The sequence below is a fragment of the Nerophis ophidion genome, linkage group LG27 (genome assembly GCF_033978795.1).
Source record: "Nerophis ophidion isolate RoL-2023_Sa linkage group LG27, RoL_Noph_v1.0, whole genome shotgun sequence".
Classification (NCBI taxonomy): Eukaryota; Metazoa; Chordata; class Actinopteri; order Syngnathiformes; family Syngnathidae; genus Nerophis; species Nerophis ophidion.
In genome coordinates this window covers 34,479,781-34,498,636 of record NC_084637.1, presented here as the reverse complement: position 1 = coordinate 34,498,636, position 18,856 = coordinate 34,479,781, and the positions used below count along the sequence as shown (strand labels likewise).

At 41.9% G+C, this 18,856-nt stretch overlaps 1 protein-coding gene across 1 annotated transcript in view; it reads right to left on the bottom strand.

The window, feature by feature from the left end:
• pard3ba (par-3 family cell polarity regulator beta a) overlaps positions 1-18,856 on the bottom strand; it is a 329,828-nt gene that overhangs the window by 64,628 nt on the left and 246,344 nt on the right. The window contains 1 exon segment of the mRNA XM_061889407.1: positions 17,986-18,097. Coding sequence (XP_061745391.1) covers positions 17,986-18,097 — 112 coding nt within the window.

Sequence of the window (18,856 nt, the reverse complement as noted above, 5' to 3'; positions counted from 1 at the left end):
CCTTGGCCCGTGGCTTTGTTCAGTTTAACATTTTGTCCCACTCTGTATTTGACTTTGACACCCCTGTTCTAGATCAACTTCAGATCTATCTATTGATTATAAGTTTTCATTATTTTAGAAATCTGTTGGTTTGTTTGTTTATTTTATAGCTTTTTTAGTCAAAGAAAACATTGTTTTTTACATGGTAAACCCATAAAATAAGCAATATTTTCCCCCAAAAATATTTACATTTTTGATGTTAGGTATTTGGAAATTTAAATAGGTCAATAATTCAAAACATTAAATTTGATTGATTATTATTATTATTTTTTTTGCGCAATGACATTTTTAAATGAAATAAACACCTGCACGGCAGCTTTGTGTTATGTAAGATGTAATTGCAACTTTGTCTCGTTACATTCCACCTCTTTGCTGTTTTATCCCACATTTTTATGTTCATTTTCTTTTCTAGTAGTATTTTTAAAGGGTGCCGGGGGCCTTTAAAAATTAGCTGAGGGCCACAAATGGCTCCAGGGCCGCACTTTGGACAACCCTGATGTAAGGAGAAAATGTTGCAATGTTGACTAATGACAGGAATCTGACATGCAGACTTTTTGGATTTGGCTTTTACCTACCCATCCATCCATTTTTCTACCGCTTATTCCCTTTGGGGTCGCGGATGGCGCTGGTGGCTATCTCAGCTACACTCGGGCAGAAGGTATGGTACACCCTGGACAAGTCGCCACTTCATCGCAGGGCCAACACAGACAGACAGACAACATTCACACACTAGGGACAATTTAGTGTTGCCAATCAACCTATCCCCAGGTGCATGTCTTTGGAGGTGGGAGGGGCCTATCCCCAGGTGCATGTCTTTGGAGGTGGGAGGTAACTATCCCCAGGTTCATGTCTTTGGAGGTGGGAGGGGCCTATCCCCAGGTGCATGTCTTTGGAGGTGGGAGGTAACTATCCCCAGGTTCATGTCTTTGGAGGTGGGAGGGGCCTATCCCCAGGTGCATGTCTTTGGAGGTGGGAGGGGCCTATCCCCAGGTGCATGTCTTTGGAGGTGGGAGGGGCCTATCCCCAGGTGCATGTCTTTGGAGGTGGGAGGGGCCTATCCCCAGGTGCATGTCTTTGGAGGTGGGAGGGGCCTATCCCCAGGTGCATGTCTTTGGAGGTGGGAGGGGCCTATCCCCAGGTGCATGTCTTTGGAGGTGGGAGGGGCCTATCCCCAGGTGCATGTCTTTGGAGGTGGGAGGGGCCTATCCCCAGGTGCATGTCTTTGGAGGTGGGAGGAGCCTATCCCCAGGTGCATGTCTTTGGAGGTGGGAGGGGCCTATCCCCAGGTGCATGTCTTTGGAGGTGGGAGGGGCCTATCCCCAGGTGCATGTCTTTGGAAGTGGGAGGGGCCTATCCCCAGATGCATGTCTTTGGAGGTGGGAGGGGCCTATCCCTAGGTGCATGTCTTTGGAGGTGGGAGGAAGCCGGAGTAGAACCCACGCAGTCACGGGGAGAACATGCAAACTCCACACAGAAATATCCAGAGCCCGGGATTGAACCCAGGACTACTCAGGACCTTAATATTATGAGGCAGACGCACAAACCCCTCTACCACCGTGCTGCCCGGCTTTTACCTAACAATTATTAATTCTATTGAAGTCATTCGTACTTGACTTTTTATCTTATTAGTTATGCATGATTTCTATTCTTCCATTTTCTACCGCTTGTCCCTCTCTGGGTCGCTGGGATTCTTGAGTTATTTATATTTATTTATTTATTGTATATTTACTATAAAATCTATAATATTAGTTTTGAAAGTTAACAACATCAAAACGGCTCTCGCATGCCTTTGATTTTCAGTGTGCGGTCCTTGCAGGTAAATGTTTGGACGCCCCTGCTCCACCTGTACACCCAGCACACCTCACACCTGTGCTTCATGTTTCAAGGTGAGATGGTGGTGCTACTTCTCAGGTCAAGGCGGGCGACCCTCACAACAACACAACACTTTGCCAAAAAAAAGGGCGAACCAGTTCTAAGGTAAGACGGATCATATATTTGTGATGTTAGTGTTCACACATGAGTAGTTGTGAATATGTTAGGACACACAACACCATCAGGGCTCTTGCCTGCGGGTACAAAACACCACACACAGATCACCGGTGCCTAGATGTGCGGTGTTTGCATCTGGGAGAGAACGTTGGCCATCCATCACCGTGACAGGTGGCTGCGCGTTTACTTAATGATGTGGGCCTTTATTTATGAAGTGATGGCACACGTGCGGGAAGAGAGAAGAAGTGAGTGAGTGAGGGAGGGGCCGCCGGGTGGGCGGGGGGGTGAGTTGAGACTGCCACAGCCCAAGGATGTGACATTAAAACATCATCAAGGTGATGGATGTCCGCACCACTTCCAACATTAAAAGGAAATACAAAAAAAACCCAGCTGTGCAAGAGAAGTGAAATCATGACACGATGGTTAATGACTGTGTCGCCGGGGAAGGTGACGCCCTGCACGTGTCACTTCATTAGGAACCACTCTTCTACTCTTCTCTGACATCAGGGGAACACATCTTTACATTTTTAAAAGCTAATTCTTGCAATGCACATACATATCTACTAGGGTTGTATGATATACATGTCCTAGTATAGTACCGCCATACTAATGAATCATATTCAGTACTATACCGCCTCTGAAAAGTACCGGTCCATCTCCCCCCGCATAATCACTCACATGAAGTTAGGATGTCATGACATGAAGCTCATTTGATTTGATTCTAACTGTTCTACATCCCCAAAATTGATAGGAACTCAAAGTAAAGCCGCTGCTCCTCCACATGGAGAGGAGCCAGATGAGGTGGTTCGGGCATCTGGTCAGGATGCCACCCGAACGCCTCCCGAGGGAGGTGTTTAGGGCACGTCCAACTGGTAGGAGGCCACGGGGAAGACCCAGGACATGTTGGGAAGACTATGTCTACTGGCTGGCCTGGGAACGCCTCGGGATCCCCGGGGGGAGCTGGACCAAGTGGCTGGGGAGAGGGAAGTCTGGGCTTCCCTGTTTAGGCTGCTGCCCCCGCGACCCAACCTTGGATAAGTGGACAGATGGCTGGATGTTGCTGTATGTATACTTTTGACCCAGCAGATTTTCCCACATTTTCAGTAGAGCCATAATAAATTCATAAAAGAAGCAAACTTCATGAATGTTTTTTGTGAGCAACAAGTATGTGCTCCAATCACTACAAACCCTGTTTCCATATGAGTTGGGAAATTGTGTTAGATGTAAATATAAACAGAATACAATGATTTGCAAATCCTTTTCAAGCCATATTCAGTTGAATATGCTACAAAGACAACATATTTGATGTTCAAACTCAAACTTATATTTGTTTTTACAAATAATAACTTACAATTTCATGGCTGCAACACGTGCCAAAGTAGTTGGGAAAGGGCATGTTCACCACTGTGTTACATCACCTTTTCTTTTAACAACACTCAATAAACGTTTAAGAATTGAGGAAACTATTTGTTGAAGCTTTGAAAGTGGAATTCTTTCCCATTCTTGTGTTATGTAGAGCTTCAGTCCTTCAACAGTCCGGGGTCTTGTTGTCGTATTTTACGCTTCATAATGCGCCACACATTTTCCATGGGAGACAGGTCTGGACTGCAGGCGGGCCAGTCTAGTACCAGCACTCTTTTACTACATAGCCATGCCGTTGTAACACGTGGCTTGGCATTGTCTTGCTGAAATAAGCAGGGGCGTCCATGATAACGTTGCTTGGATGGCAACGTGTTGTTCCAAAACCTGTTTGTACCTTTCAGCATTAATGGTGCCTTCACAGATGTGTAAGTTACCCATGCTTTGGCCACTAATGCACCCCCATACCATCACACATGCTGGCTATTGAACTTTGCGTCGATAACAGTCTGGATGGTTTGCTTCCTCTTTGGTCCAGATGACACAATGTCAAATATTTCCAAAAACAATTTGAAATGTGGGCTCGTCAGACCACAGAACACTTTTCCACTTTGCATCAGTCCATCTTAGATGATCTCGGGCCCAGAGAAGCCGGCGGCGTTTCTGGATGTTGTTGATAAATGGCTTTCGCTTTGCATAGTAGAGCTTTAACTTGCACTTACAGATGTAGCGACCAACTGTATTTAGTGACAGTGGTTTTCTGAAGTGTTCCTGAGCCCATGTGGTGATATCCTTTAGAGATTGATGTTGGTTTTTGATACAGTGCTGTCTGAGGGATGGAAGGTCACGGTCATTCAATGTTGGTTTCCGGCCATGCCGCTTGCGTGGAGTGATTTCTCCAGATTCTCTGAACCTTTTGATGATATTATGGAGCGTAGATGTTGAAATCCATAAATTTCTTGCAATTGCACCTTGAGAAATGTTGTTCTTAAACTGTTTGACTATTTGCTCACGCAGTTGTGGACAAAGGGGTGTACCTCGCCCCATCCTTTTTTTGGGAAGCTGTTTTTATAGCCAATCATGGCACCCACCTGTTCCCAATTAGCCTGCACACCTGTGGGATGTTCCAAATAAGTGTTTGATGAGCATTCCTCAACTTTATCAGTATTTATTGCCACCTTTCCCAGCTTCTTTATCACGTGGTGCTGTCATTAAATTCTAAAGTTAATGATTATTTGCAAAAAAAAAAAAATTCATCAGTTTGAACATCAAATATGTTGTCTTTGTAGCATATTCAACTGAATATGGCTTGAAAAGGATTTGCAAATCATTGTATTCCGTTTATATTTACATCTAACACCATTTCCCAACTCATATGGAAACAGGGTTTGTACATCACTAAAAAATCAATCAATCAATCAATCAATGTTTATTTATATAGCCCTAAATCACAAATGTCTCAAAGGGCTGCACAAACCATTACGACTAAGATAAACTATGTTTAAAAATCGAACTTAAATTTTTTTCGTGTTTTCTCCTCCTTTAAACCGCCCAACCAAGTGCCCCCTTCATCATCTATTCTCTACAAAAAACCCTCCACAGAAGAAACAAAAATGTACGATGGAATGACGGACAGAAACACCCATCTTCTTTAAATATTTATCTGTTCTATATATATTTATTGTGAGAAATCATTAAGATGATCAGTGTTTCCACAAAGATAAATATCCTTAATTATTAATAATAACAGACTTAAAGGCAAATTGAGCAATAATAATAAATAAGAGTTGTAGAAAGTATTGGAAACTCAAGAAAGTCCTGACATGATGTCCTTCACACGACTTATGTCCTTTGACCAGGACTCTACGTCATGTTCTTTGCAACTTAATTGGCCATCACAGTATTAAAGAGAGGGTCGATTTTGCATAGGCTTGAAGATGATGGGGAGATATCATCATAATTAGAAGTCTGACCTATTCACGAAAACAGGGAACATGAGGTAGTGGTCAAATTAGAGGGGGAGAGATGGACAGAGACATGGAGGCTTTGGAGAGGAATGACCAGTTTAGCTTCTCGCACACACACACACACACACACACACACATACACACACACACACACACACGCACACTCACAGACAGTGTCACAGCCACATCAAAGTCAAAAGGCAGTGTAAGATGGAGTCAGTTGAATCAGGTTGTGTGCAACCACACACACATTCTGCTCCTGCAGACAGCTAAAAGAATAAACAGGAGACATGAATAGATATTGTAACTAGACTCTTTTGTTTATGTCTCCTTTGCTTAGCTTACTGCTTGGGATCACCCAGCTCAGACGCACACACACCAATACACACTCACCTTCCCTTTCAAAAACACACTCAGAGAGAGAATGGCGCTGGTGGCCTTGAGCGGCCAGCCCGCTAAACACTTTTAACCAGTCAAGGCTGAAGAAACACAAGAGTAGATAAAAGAGCAGCACGGCGGCTAAAGTCCTGATCCTGCAAGGTCGAAGCACACCAGTGAATTCCACACTCAAGTGGTGTGCAGTGACTCTGCACCCATGCAGGGAGACGTGTCCAATGTAGGACCAGGAGCCAAAGAAAAGGTGCGGAAGTCTTCACTTTGATAGCATTGTTGTTAACGATCAGAAGGAAGAAACACTCGTGTGTGCAGGATTCATCAGAGCTTCTGTACACGTCTCTAGCAAGTCACTACAATAGTCAACTTACTGCTGTCAGAGCCTGGATTAGGGTGAGGTGTGTTTTCCCAGGGTGCAAAGTGATTGGCGCGGAGACGGTGTGAAGGTAAGGACTTGATTTAATTTGAACTAAAAAAAAGGAACAAACAAAAGACGCTCACAAGGAGGTACAAAAACTTGGCAGTGTAAACAAAACTTGCACTAAGGCAAAGCTATGAACATAAAACAACAACTTGCACTAGGGCATAAATAACGAAAAATTTACTCGGAACGGGAAATGGATCATTATCATGGATTAGAAGGTGTGTAGCAAGTGATAGATGGTGTATAGGAGGCGAGTACAAGGTGGTGTCGCCAGGCTGACTACCTGGCAAATAAAGGTTTAAATAATGTTGTGGTGATTAGTGAGAACAGGTGCATTAAGGCAAAGCTATGAACATAAAACAAAAACTTGCACTATGGCATAAATAACGAAAAATGTACTTGGAACAGGACATGGATCATTATCATGGATTACAAGGTGTGTAGCAGGTGATAGATGGTTTGTAGGAGGCGAGTACAAGGTGATGTCGCCAGGCTGACTACCTGGCAACTACAGGTTTAAATAATGCTGTGGTGATTTGTGAGAACAGGTGCATTAAGGCAAAGCTATGAACATAAAACAAAAACTTGCACTATGGCATAAATAATGAAAAATGTACTTGGAACAGGACATGGATCATTATCATGGATTACAAGGTGTGTAGCAGGTGATAGATGGTGTGTAGGAGGCGAGTACAAGGTGATGTCGCCAGGCTGACTACCTGGCAACTACAGGTTTAAATAATGCTGTGGTGATTAGTGAGAACAGGTGTGTGACATGAGGACAGGTGAAAACTAATGGGTTGGCATGGAAACAAAGCAAACAAGGAAGTGCAAAAACAGGAAGCAATGGAGTCTTAAGCAAAACAGAACATAAATAAACAAAACATGATCACAAGACCCTGCGATGAGGTGGCGACTTGTCCAGGGTGTACCGTGCCTTCCGCCCGATTGTAGCTGAGATAGGCGCCAGCGCCCCCCGCGACCCCGAAAGGGAATAAGCGGTAGAAAATGGATGGATGGATGATCACAAGACATAACTGCTAGGATTAGTCCGTTCCATTTTTAATTCCCAGTTCTTATAAAAAAATCAATGCGAACAACATTCTAAAACAACGATACCCCACATTGAACAATAAACTATTAATGTTGACCGTGCAAAAATAAGGAATATGTAAGAAATGCTAAATAAAATGTAACAAAATAGTGCAAAGTTGAAAAACGTAAACGGAGAAACCTGAGAACACATTTCTGCAGGTTTTGCTGCCAGAAAGCTACAGCTGGGCTCTAAAGCAGTGGTTCTCAAATGGGGGTCCGCGTACCCCTGGGGGTACTTGAAGGTATGCCAAGGGGTACGTGAGATTTTTTTAAAAATATTCTAAAAATAGCAACAATTCAAAAATCCTTTATAAATATATTTATTGAATAATACTTCAACAAGAAAAGAATAAGTTCATAAAGTGTGAAAAGAAATACAACAATGCAATATTCAGTGTTGACAGCTAGATTTTTTTGTGGACATGTTCCATAAATATTGATGTTAAAGATTTCTTTTTTTGTTGAAGAAATGTTTAGAATGAAGTTGATGAATCCAGATGGATCTCTATTACAATCCCCAAAGAGGGCACTTTAAGTTGATGATTAGAAATCTTTATTTATAATTCAATCACTTGTTTATTTTTCACCAAGTTTTTAGTTATTTTTATGTATTTTTTTCCAAATAGTTCAAGAAAAAACACTACAAATGAGCAATATTTTGCACTGTTCCACCTGTTCCCAAATAGCCTGCACACCTGTGGGATGTTCCAAATAAGTGTTTGATGAGCATTCCTCAACTTTATCAGTATGTATTGCCACCTTTCCCAACTTCTTTGTCACGTGTTGCTGGCATCAAATTCTAAAGTTAATGATTATTTGCAAAAAAAAAAATGTTTATCAGTTTGAACATGAAATATGTTGTCTTTGTAGCATATTCAACTGAATATGGCTTGAAAATAATTTGCAAATCATTGTATTCTGTGACCCTGCCCCAAGTGGAGGAGTTCAAGTACCTAGGAGTCTTGTTCACGAGTGAGGGAAGAGTGGATGGTGAGATCGACAGGCGGATCGGTGCGGCGTCTTCAGTAATGCGGACGTTGTATCGATCCGTTGTGGTGAAGAAGGAGCTGAGCCGGAAGGCAAAGCTCTCAATTTACCGGTCGATCTACGTTCCCATCCTCACCTATGGTCATGAGCTTTGGGTCATAACCGAAAGGATAAGATCACGGGTACAAGCGGCCGAACGGAGTTTCCTCCGCCGTGTGGCGGGGCTCTCCCTTAGAGATAGGGTGAGAAGCTCTGCCATCCGGGAGGAACTCAAAGTAAAGCCGCTGCTCCTCCACATCGAGAGGAGCCAGATGAGGTGGTTCGGGCATCTGGTCAGGATGCCACCCGAACGCCTCCCTAGGGAGGTGTTTAGGGCACGTCCAACCGGTAGGAGGCCACGGGGAAGACCCAGGACACGTTGGGAAGACTATGTCTCCCGGCTGGCCTGGGAACGCCTTGGGATCCCCCGGGAAGAGCTAGACGAAGTGGCTGTGGAGAGGGAAGTCTGGGTTTCCCTGCTTAGGCTGTTGCCCCCGCGACCCGACCTCGGATAAGCGGAAGATGATGGATGTATTCTGTTTATATTTACATCTAACACAATTTCCCAACTCATATGGAAACGAGGTTTGTAGATCACACATGCAGGTGCATTAGCTCTAGTTGTTGTTAGCTAACGCACTCAGTGGCCAAGTGGTCGCGAGTTCAAACCCCGGCCAGGTCATACCAAAGAATATAAACTGATTAAATTGGTTTTAATTCATTTTAATGGCCAAGACTGATGTGAGATCAGAGTGTTTATAGTTTATAAGATGTTGTTTGATTTTGAGTCACAATCACATTTTATCATTCCACAATTTCATTTTCATCTTTTTCCTTCTTACTTCCAGGATGTTTTATTGCTTTTTCAGTTCTCACGCCGACAATGCAAGTGTGTGTGTGTGTGTGTGTGTGTGCGTGTGTGCGTGTGTGCGTGTGCGAGAATGGGAGCGGGGTGTTTCATTACCACACTCCTCCGGGGACAAACGCACTTCTACTTTTTACGAAGGACAACGCTTTCTTTTTATGGGGTGAAAAATAAGAACGGGATCAGAGGCCTCACTTGTGCTGGCTGTGCTTTAATGGCTTCAGAGTTTGGATGACGGCAGCGCGGCGGCGAAGCCAAGGGACGGGGGATGTGTGATGAGTGATGGAGCTTTCAGGCTCCAAGGAGCTGGGGCTTGCGTCTGTGAGCGCCATTGCACAGTAAACGGAGACAACAATGAAGAATAACATGTGATGGTGGTGTTTGGTCCACGTCTTGCATACACTTTGGACTACAAACATGCTACGAAAATTACAACTTTGAGTTTGGCAGGTGTCTTCTGGTAAATATTGTACGATGTACCGGTTTTAGTATACTACCGCTATACTAGTCAATCATATTCTGTACTATACCACCTCTAAAAAGTACCGGATCCCCAACCGTCGGTCATGCAGAGGAGCATGTTCGGCAGCACACAATCACAGAGTACTTACAAGCAGACACAGTGTGTAGACAGAAAAGGGAGAACGGACGCATTTTGGCTTAAAAAGTCAAGATAAAGGTGAAGTTATAACACCCTCAAGAAAAGTGCTTTAAGTCATGGCATTGTATTAGATGAACTAAAAAATGATCAAGACAAGATTTGACTATGTCCGACCATTAACCATTAACTATCTTACCTTTGAACACACTACACACAAGAGAATAAAGTGCATACTTAGTCAACATCCATACATGTCACACTAAGGGGGGCCGTATGAACAAGGCCAACACTGTCATAAACATGTTCCATGCAGTGAAACCACACCAAACAATAATGACAAACACATTTTGGGAGAATAATTGCACCACAACATAACAAACACAACAGAACAAATTCCCTGAATTCCCTGCAGCACCAACTCTTCCGGGACGCTACAATATAAACCTAACATCCACTGTAATGATACCAATTACAGGACATTATTCAGTCGATACCACTGTGATTACATTGATATTTTTTAAAAATTATTATGGTTATCGTATTTTTCGGACTATAAGTCGCAGTTTTTTTCATAGTTTGGCTAGGGGTGCGACTTATACTCAGGAGCAACTTATGTGTGAAATTATTAACACATTACCGTAAAATATCAAATAATTTTATTTAGCTTATTCACGTAAGAGACTAGACGTATAAGATTTCATGGGATTTATGGATTAGGAGTGAGAGATAGTTTGGTAAAGGTATAGCATGTTCTATATGTTATAGTTATTTGAATGACTCTTACCATAATATGTTAGGTTAACATAGCAGTTGCTTATTTATGCCTCATATAACCTACACAAAAAATGCGACTTATATTCCAGTGCGACTTATATGTGTTTTTTTCCTTCTTTATTATGCATTTTCGGCAGGTGCGACTTATACTCCAGAGCGACTTATACTCCAAAAATATGGTATAAAGTCAGGGAATATGTCCCTGGACACATGAGGACTTTGAATATGATCAATGTATGATCTTTTAACTACTCGGTATCGGTTTAATACCCTAATTTGTGGTATCATCCAAAACTAATGTAAAGTATCAAAGAAGAGAAGAATAAGTGATTATTACATTTTATACACAATATGTTACTGCATATGTCAGCAGACTAATTAGGAGCCTTTGTTTGTTTACTTACTACTAAAAGACAAGTTCTCTTGTATGTTCACTATTTTATTTAAAGGGGAACATTATCGCCAGACCTATGTAAGCGTCAATATATACCTTGATGGTGCAGAAAAAAGACCATGGATTTTTTTAACCGATTTCCGAACTCTAAATGGGTGAATTTTGGCAAATTAAACGCCTTTCTGTTTATCGCTCTTTTAGCGATGACGTCAGAACGTGACGTCACCGAGGTAACACAACCGTCATTGTCATTTTCAACACATTACAAACACCGGGTCTCAGCTCTGTTATTTTCCGTTTTTTCGACTATTTTTTGGAACCTTGGAGACATCATGCCTCGTGGGTGTGTTGTCGGAGGGTGTAACAACACTAACAGGGAGGGATTCAAGTTGCACCACTGGCAAGAAATCTGCCGCCAGACCCCCATTGAATGTACCAGAGTGTCTGCACATTTGACCGGCGATGCTAAGACAGACATGGCACAGAGATGTATGGATAACCTGCAGATGCATTAGCAACGATAAAGTCAACCAAATCACAAAGGTGAGTTTTGTTGATGTTGTTGACTTATGTGCTAATCAGACATATTTGGTCGTGGCATGACTGCCAGCTAATCGATGCTAACATGCTACGCTAATCGATGCTAAAATGCTATTTACGCCAGCTGTATGTACATTTGAAACTAGATACCCACATTTAATGCGAAACAAACACTTACCAATCGACGGATTTAAGTTGCTCCAGTGTCACAAGATGCGAAAGTCCTGATCGTTTGGTCCGCACATTTTACCGGCGATGCTAATAAGGCAGCCATGCTATGGGCCACTTCATTAGGTACACCCATGCTATGGCCAAATAGCGTCAATAGCTATTCGCTCAATAGCTTCAATTTCTTCTTCAATTTCGTTTTCGCTATCTGCCTCCATACTCCAACCATCTGTTTCAATACAAGCGTAATCTGTTGAATCGCTTAAGCCGCTGAAATCCGAGTCTGAATCCGAGCTAATGTTGCTATATCTTGCTGTGGTAACCGCCATGTTGTTTGTATTGGCAGCACTGTATGACGTCACAGGGAAATGGATAGTTGCATCGCAAATAGCCAAAATCAAGAACTTTAAAGCTTTTTTTTGTGATATTCCGGGACCGATAACATTTAGAAAAAAACTTCAAAAAAATACAACAAGCCACTGGGAACTGATTTTTATTGTTTTTAACCCTTTTGAAATTGTGATAATGTTCCCCTTTAAGGACAAACTTGCAATAATAAACATGTTTAATGTACCATAAGATTTTTTATTTCAAATAAAATAAACCATTTTTTGTGGTCCCCTTTATTTAGAAAAGTACCGAAACATTTTGAAAAGTGGTTTCTGCATAATATGACCCATTTATTGTGATACAGACAACTTCCTGCTTTTCAAGACCGATTTCAAACTTCTATTTATTATTTTTCAAAGTTATATTTAACTGCAGTTTTTGCACACCTTTCTTTGCAGCCGGCTTTGGCGCCGCTTCTTTCGCAGGAGGCTTCTTCGTAGACTTGTAACACTACTGTACCAAAGCTGATGTATCAGATTTGATGTTTTGAAGCTTGATGTGTTTCTTGTCCCTCCTGGCGGAATGTTTACAACATTTAGCAAATATCACGCCAAAAGTTGCCTCTAAAACAGTCAAGGAGTCCCAAACAATTGACGCCATATTTCTCTACAACATGTTTGTATGAACTACCATGAACTATAAAATGTGGTGGAAACACACTTGGGAAGGAACCTAATTTCAGGTACTACAGTTCCTCGCAACCTAAATTTCCAAAAATGTTGGTTGAAAAGGGCTTATATAGTCTCGTTATTGAGACTTCCTCCTCCCAATAAGTCTGTCTCTCTCTTCCTTGCAAACCTTCTTTAACATGCAAGGCAACCACAGGAAAAGAATGAGTTGTTCTCTTTTTTATTACATTTTCATTTGTTGTATTTAATTTGTATTATTGCATTTTTAGGGACCGATGTCCCTTTGGGACAGAGGACCCTAATGAATTTCTAAGGTTTTATTTTTACTGTATATTTTATTATTATTCCGCCACCTCTTTGAGCTGTAATTTGACCCCCTTAACATGCTTCAAAACTCACCAAATTTGACACACACATCAGTACAGGCAAAAATTGCGATCAAACCCAAAAAACTCAAAATTGCGCTCTACCGCCTCCTAGGAAGAAAACACAGACAAACTGCCAATAACTTCCAGTAGGAACGTCGTAGAAACATGAAACAAACCCTATATGTAGGTCTCAGTTAGACCTATATTTCATACACTCGCAAAAATCAACAGGAAGTTTGCAATTCCCCCATCAATACAAAAGTTGGCTAAAAAATGGTGCTTTTTTTCAAACATTATCTCCTCTGAGGCCGTTTGTCGTTTCACCTTCAAATAAACACAGAAGAGAGTTTGAACCCTTCTGATTAAAAGTTGATGAAAGAGTTTTAATTACAACCCCGGTTTGGATTTTATCACCCCCCAAAGAACTGCTGCTGTCACAAAATGGCTGCTTCCTGCTCTGACTAAACCGCTTCTTATTCCCATTATAAATGTCAAACACACATGAAACAAAAACCTCAATGTAGGTCTCACTAAGACCTATATTTCATACACTGACCACACCCAGCTAAAATCAACAGGAAGTTTGCTATTCCCACTTCAATACAAAAGCTGCACAACGTTTACAATGCATTAGAGTCTCAAAATGGCGGCACCAAGCCACTTTACAACTTTTATTACTATGAGACTGATGTATCACAACTTTTTCTTTGTGTAATAATCCATCCTTCCTTCTTCTACCTCTTATCCGGGCTTGGGTCACGGGGGCAGCAGCCCAAGCGGTCCCGTCCATCGGTGTTTGCAGCTTTAATTTTTTATGTCTTTTATGTTTTATTGTTAATTTAGACTTACACTAAAACTCGGCTTACAGTGGACTCGTAGAAACAGAAGTCATTTCAAGAACGAACAGCCACGGTTTGATTTTCTGCATTCTTGGGCTTGCTATTGAAAAAAAAAGGCCATTCTAAAATCTTTAATAAACAGCTATAGATTTGGTTGCAGAGTTTGAGAGGTAGAAGTACGTCTTCTTCAGCCTGGATCAATGCACATCTAACCCAGCCAATGTCACCATAGAAAATGGAGAGATTTATGCTTTCCTACTGTACAAAGAAAGGAGTACAGTACAATGAAATGGAAAATCAATGAGAAGGAAGAGTGAGTGTGACGGCGGCTGCAGAGCTAAACAAAAAAAAAGCGGGGATGGAAATGTCACTGGTCTCGAAGATGTCTTCATGAACAACATAAAGAGGCGAGAGGGCGCCGCCTGGATGCAACATTCTACCTCCAAACCTTAACAAGTGAGCTGAAAATGGCCAGGGTTTCATCCAGGCTGCAAATGTGGAAACAATGAAGACTTACATCCAGATGCAGACTCTCTTCTCAGTCTGAGAGAACAGTATTGCAAGATTTGGCAGTTAAGCCTCTGATTGGTGGAATAAGTTATTAGTAGGGGTGTAACGGTACGTGTATTTGTATTCCACCATTTCGATACGGGGGTTCCGGTTCGGTTTGGAGGTGTACCGAACGAGTTTCCACACGAACATATGAGGTAGCCGCCTCAGCTAAAGTCTTAACAAGCTGCTCTGCTTTCTGCCTCTGTCTCCTACACAGCACCCAGCATTGTCCCACCCACACAACCATCTGATTGGTTACATATATAGCGGTAACAGCCAATCAGCAGTGCGTATTCAGAGCGGTAACAGCCAATCAGCAGTGCGTATTCAGAGCGCATGTAGTCAGCGCTTCAGCGTCGAGCGGATAGGTGTTTAGCAGGTGAACAGCGGACTCTCCCCAAATTACAATAAACACCTCCCAGTCAACGTTCTAGAAGACATTCTAGAAACAAGCTCAGCTCACTCGGAGTCCTGGCTTGAGGTGAAGGCTGATTAACTTTTAGTGTAACGTTAGCTCATTTTGTGGTGTTTGTGTGTGTTAGCTCATTGTGCAGTGTGTATGCTGGTGATATAATAATGTAAGTGCATCATCAAGCCTGCACCGCTGCTGCCCACTGCTCCCCTCACCTCCCAGGGGGTGAACAAGGGGATGTGTCAAATGCAGAGGACACATTTCGCCACACCTAGTGTGTGTGTGACAATCATTGCTACTTTAACTTTAACATGAACTCCATGGTGTTCAGGGATGAATAGTTTCTCCTATTGCTATTGTACTATTTTTTCAGCTATAGTTATAATTTTGAATGGCAGGGTCCCTGCTATCACATGTTGATACAAATATAACATTAACATAATAAAAATCAAGCACAGGCTTCCCAAGTGCTGTAATAAATTAAGCATGATGAGTTGACCTGAAACAGTTTAATGTTGCACTTTTTATATGTAGAAGAAATGTTTTGTCATTTTATTTCATCAAAGCAACAACTTGAGGCAGTTTAATGTGGATTAACGTGGGCAGAATTATTATAGTGTTCCCAATGTTAAAAGGATAAAGCCATTGTTTACAAATTTGGTAAATAAATAACCCAAAAATGTATATTTTGTTGTTTTCTTACTGTACCGAAAATGAACCGAGCCGTGACCTCAAAACCAAGGCACGTACCGAACTGAAATTTTTGTGTACCGTCACAACATGGCAGTAAAACGGCTGATCAAACAAAACAGAAGTCATGCTCATGGAGCCACTAGCTGTGGAAGCTAGCTCTCCAATCAGCTAAACAGACTCAATAACTCCACGGTGACATCTTGGTGAAATTACTGAGGGTATTTGTTCAAATGAAACAACACAAAAACAATAGCATTGTAAGTTAATAATACTAACACAGACACTCGTAAACATGTTAGCATATTAGCCTAACGTTAGCCTCATTACATTACAATAGTAAGTACAAATTATGCATGAAAACACTCCCGCTGACATCTCACACGATACGGGTTCGTTAGTATAAAGAGTTTTAGTTGTATTGTAAAAAGTAGCTTGGAGTGATGGATGAAGAAATGTATAAAGTAGACACGCTATGATGATTAAAAATGGAACGGCACAACTTTCAGTTGTTGAAAGCAAAAAACGGAAGGACACTGCAGCACCTGAAGTAAGCAAATTTGTCCAAAAAAACTACAATAAAATTAAACAACATTGTATTTCTTTTTTTTATCTTAAATTTTGAACTAAATCAACTAATATATGTTTATATTCTTTTCAAGTCTATGTATTTGTTCCCTTCAAAAAGTCTCATATCAATTAAGTTAAAGGCACTTTTTTGCATTGTTCACATTCATGAGAGACAAAAACACAGGTTGTTTTTTTTTTAAACGATTTTAAAGATGATAAACAAGGCTTCAAAGATGTGGCTGATGGGAGGACACGCTGTTTAAAGCCCCTAAAACAACTCCAAAACCCTCCATCAACGTTTTATACACACACAAGTCTGTATATAAAGTGGTAACATGTTCATAACAATATGTATTATGTACAATATTTACTATAAGTTGATCATTGTAATAATTTCCGGGACCGATTTATTCTGCGCATTTATTTCTGTTGCCATGGCAGCGCAGATCTGACTTCTGGCCACGTGTGTGTGTTTCTACTTCTGTAACAAACACGATTGTGTTCTAGTCACACTACACTTGGTGACACACAACAAAGATGACTATTTTTGGACAAATAAGGATTTACAACCTTTTACTTTGGATGCTTCTTCTGTTGTTTGGATGCTTTACATTAGTTTTGGATGATACCAGAAATGTGAGTATCGATCCGATACCAAAAGTCTTCATATGTCCATAGTCTCATTTCCCGTGTTTATGAACATAACATACATTTTTAAAAACGAAAGAAGATGTTGTGATGCCAAAAGATATCGACATAATCATAGTAGTATCGACTAGATACGCTCCTGTACTTGGTATCATTACAGTAGATGTCAGGTGTAGATCCACCAATGCTTTTTTTTTTTTTTACATTCGGATGCTGGTGAGCTTGGGTTTGTAGTGAAGCATGTTTAGTTATTCCTCGTCCTGCAGTGATAATAATACTTGTAAGAGACTTACTTTATTTGTCACCATGGAGGCGATGATTAGTTATTTTATTAAGAAGTAGCCAAAACACTGACGACCTCTTCCTGGGGGCGTTTCAGTGTTACAACAGAATAGAATAGAATAAATTATGTCTTTATTGTCATTGTACAAAGAAATTGTGTGCAAAAACGAATTTAGTGCAAATTCATAACATATAAAAACATAAGAAGATAGATAAATAGATAAAATTACATAAAATACCAAGCATACAGCTGACATGCACAGTCATTATTGTCATCTTGTGTTCAGCGACATTATTGCTCTCGGGTTTAAAAAGTGTTCTTAAATCGGTTTGTCCGGCATTTTATTGTCCTGTCTCTCCTGCCTGAGGGCATCAGTTCAAAAAGTTTACGTCCAGGGTGAGATGGGTCCTTTATGATGTTTTGGGACTTTTCGAGGCACCTGGCACTGTACAGTTCCTCTAGGAAGGGGAAAGAGCAGCACTTTTTATGACCCTTAGAAGTGCATTCCTCTCTGCCGCCGTGCAGCTGGCGTACCGCACACATGCAGTATGTCAGCACACACTCTATTGAGCAGCGATAGAAGGACACAAGCAGTTTTTGAGACAGGTTGTTCCTTTTGAGGAGTCTCAGAAAGTAAAGTCTTTGCTGTGCATTTTTGATGGTCACTGCGGTCTTCATACTCCACGACAGGTCTTCCTAGGTCTGGATGCCCAGGAACCTGAAGTTAGAGACCCTTACACATAGCTTCACCTTTATCATTACTTTTTAAGCCAAAATGCGCCCATTCTCCCTTTTCTGTCTACACACTGTCTCTGCTTGTGAGTACTCTGTGACTGAGCGCTGCCGAACATGCTCGTCTGCTCGTAAAGCAGCAATGAGACGACGTGACGACAACAGGGCTGCGCTATACTTTTATGATTATGTGGATGTATGTTGGCATCACAACCATACAGCCCTACAACGCACTCACCCTGTGTGGGTCGTGCTCCAAGGCTCCACGCCGCGCCGTGTCCAGTTCATCGTAGGCCGGAGCCGCTCGGGCCGGCTGGTATTCCCGCCGCACCGCCTGGTACCTCGGATCACTGCAAGGGCACAGACATTATAAGCCAGGTGTTTGGAGCCGAGCAGCACACATGGAAGCACGTTGAGAGTTAGCGGTTACTAAAGCCGAGAAATAGAAAGCCTGGAGGAAAAACCACAGACTGTACTTCATCTTCCTTCACAACCCCCGCTGTTCTCTGGCTCGACGCTGACAAGCAGGGAGGATGCATTGAGACTGACAGGCAGACAGAGAACATCCACAAAAACTGCTCCTGAGCCCATATCACATTCTGAAGGGAACTTTCAAAGTGGAAAAAGTAAGAGGGCATACTAGGGGTGTAATGGTACGTGTATTTGTATTGAACCGTTTCAGTACGGGGGCATCGGTTCCGTGCGGAGGAGTTTCAAACGAGTTTCCAGATGGACATATTAAGTTAAGTAAACAATACTTAAAATGTCGGACATTTGAGGCATTTAAGAAACTCCACCCGGACAGCCCGGCAAAAGAGGACATGTCTGGTGAAAAGAGGACGTATGGTCAGTCTATCCTAGCCTTTTGCTAGCAAAAGAAGACATGTCCGGTGCTAGCAGTGACCAAGCTAGGATAGACTGACCATACGTCCTCTTTTCACCGGACATGTCCTCTTTTGCCGGGCTGTCAGGGTGGAGTTTCTTAAATGCCTCAAATGTCCGGCATTTTGAGTTATGGTTGCGTGTATTAACAATGTAGGTTCAGGGTTAAGAAGGGGTTGAAACAAAACACATTTTGCACCCAGCAACATTGATGAGGGAGGGAGAAT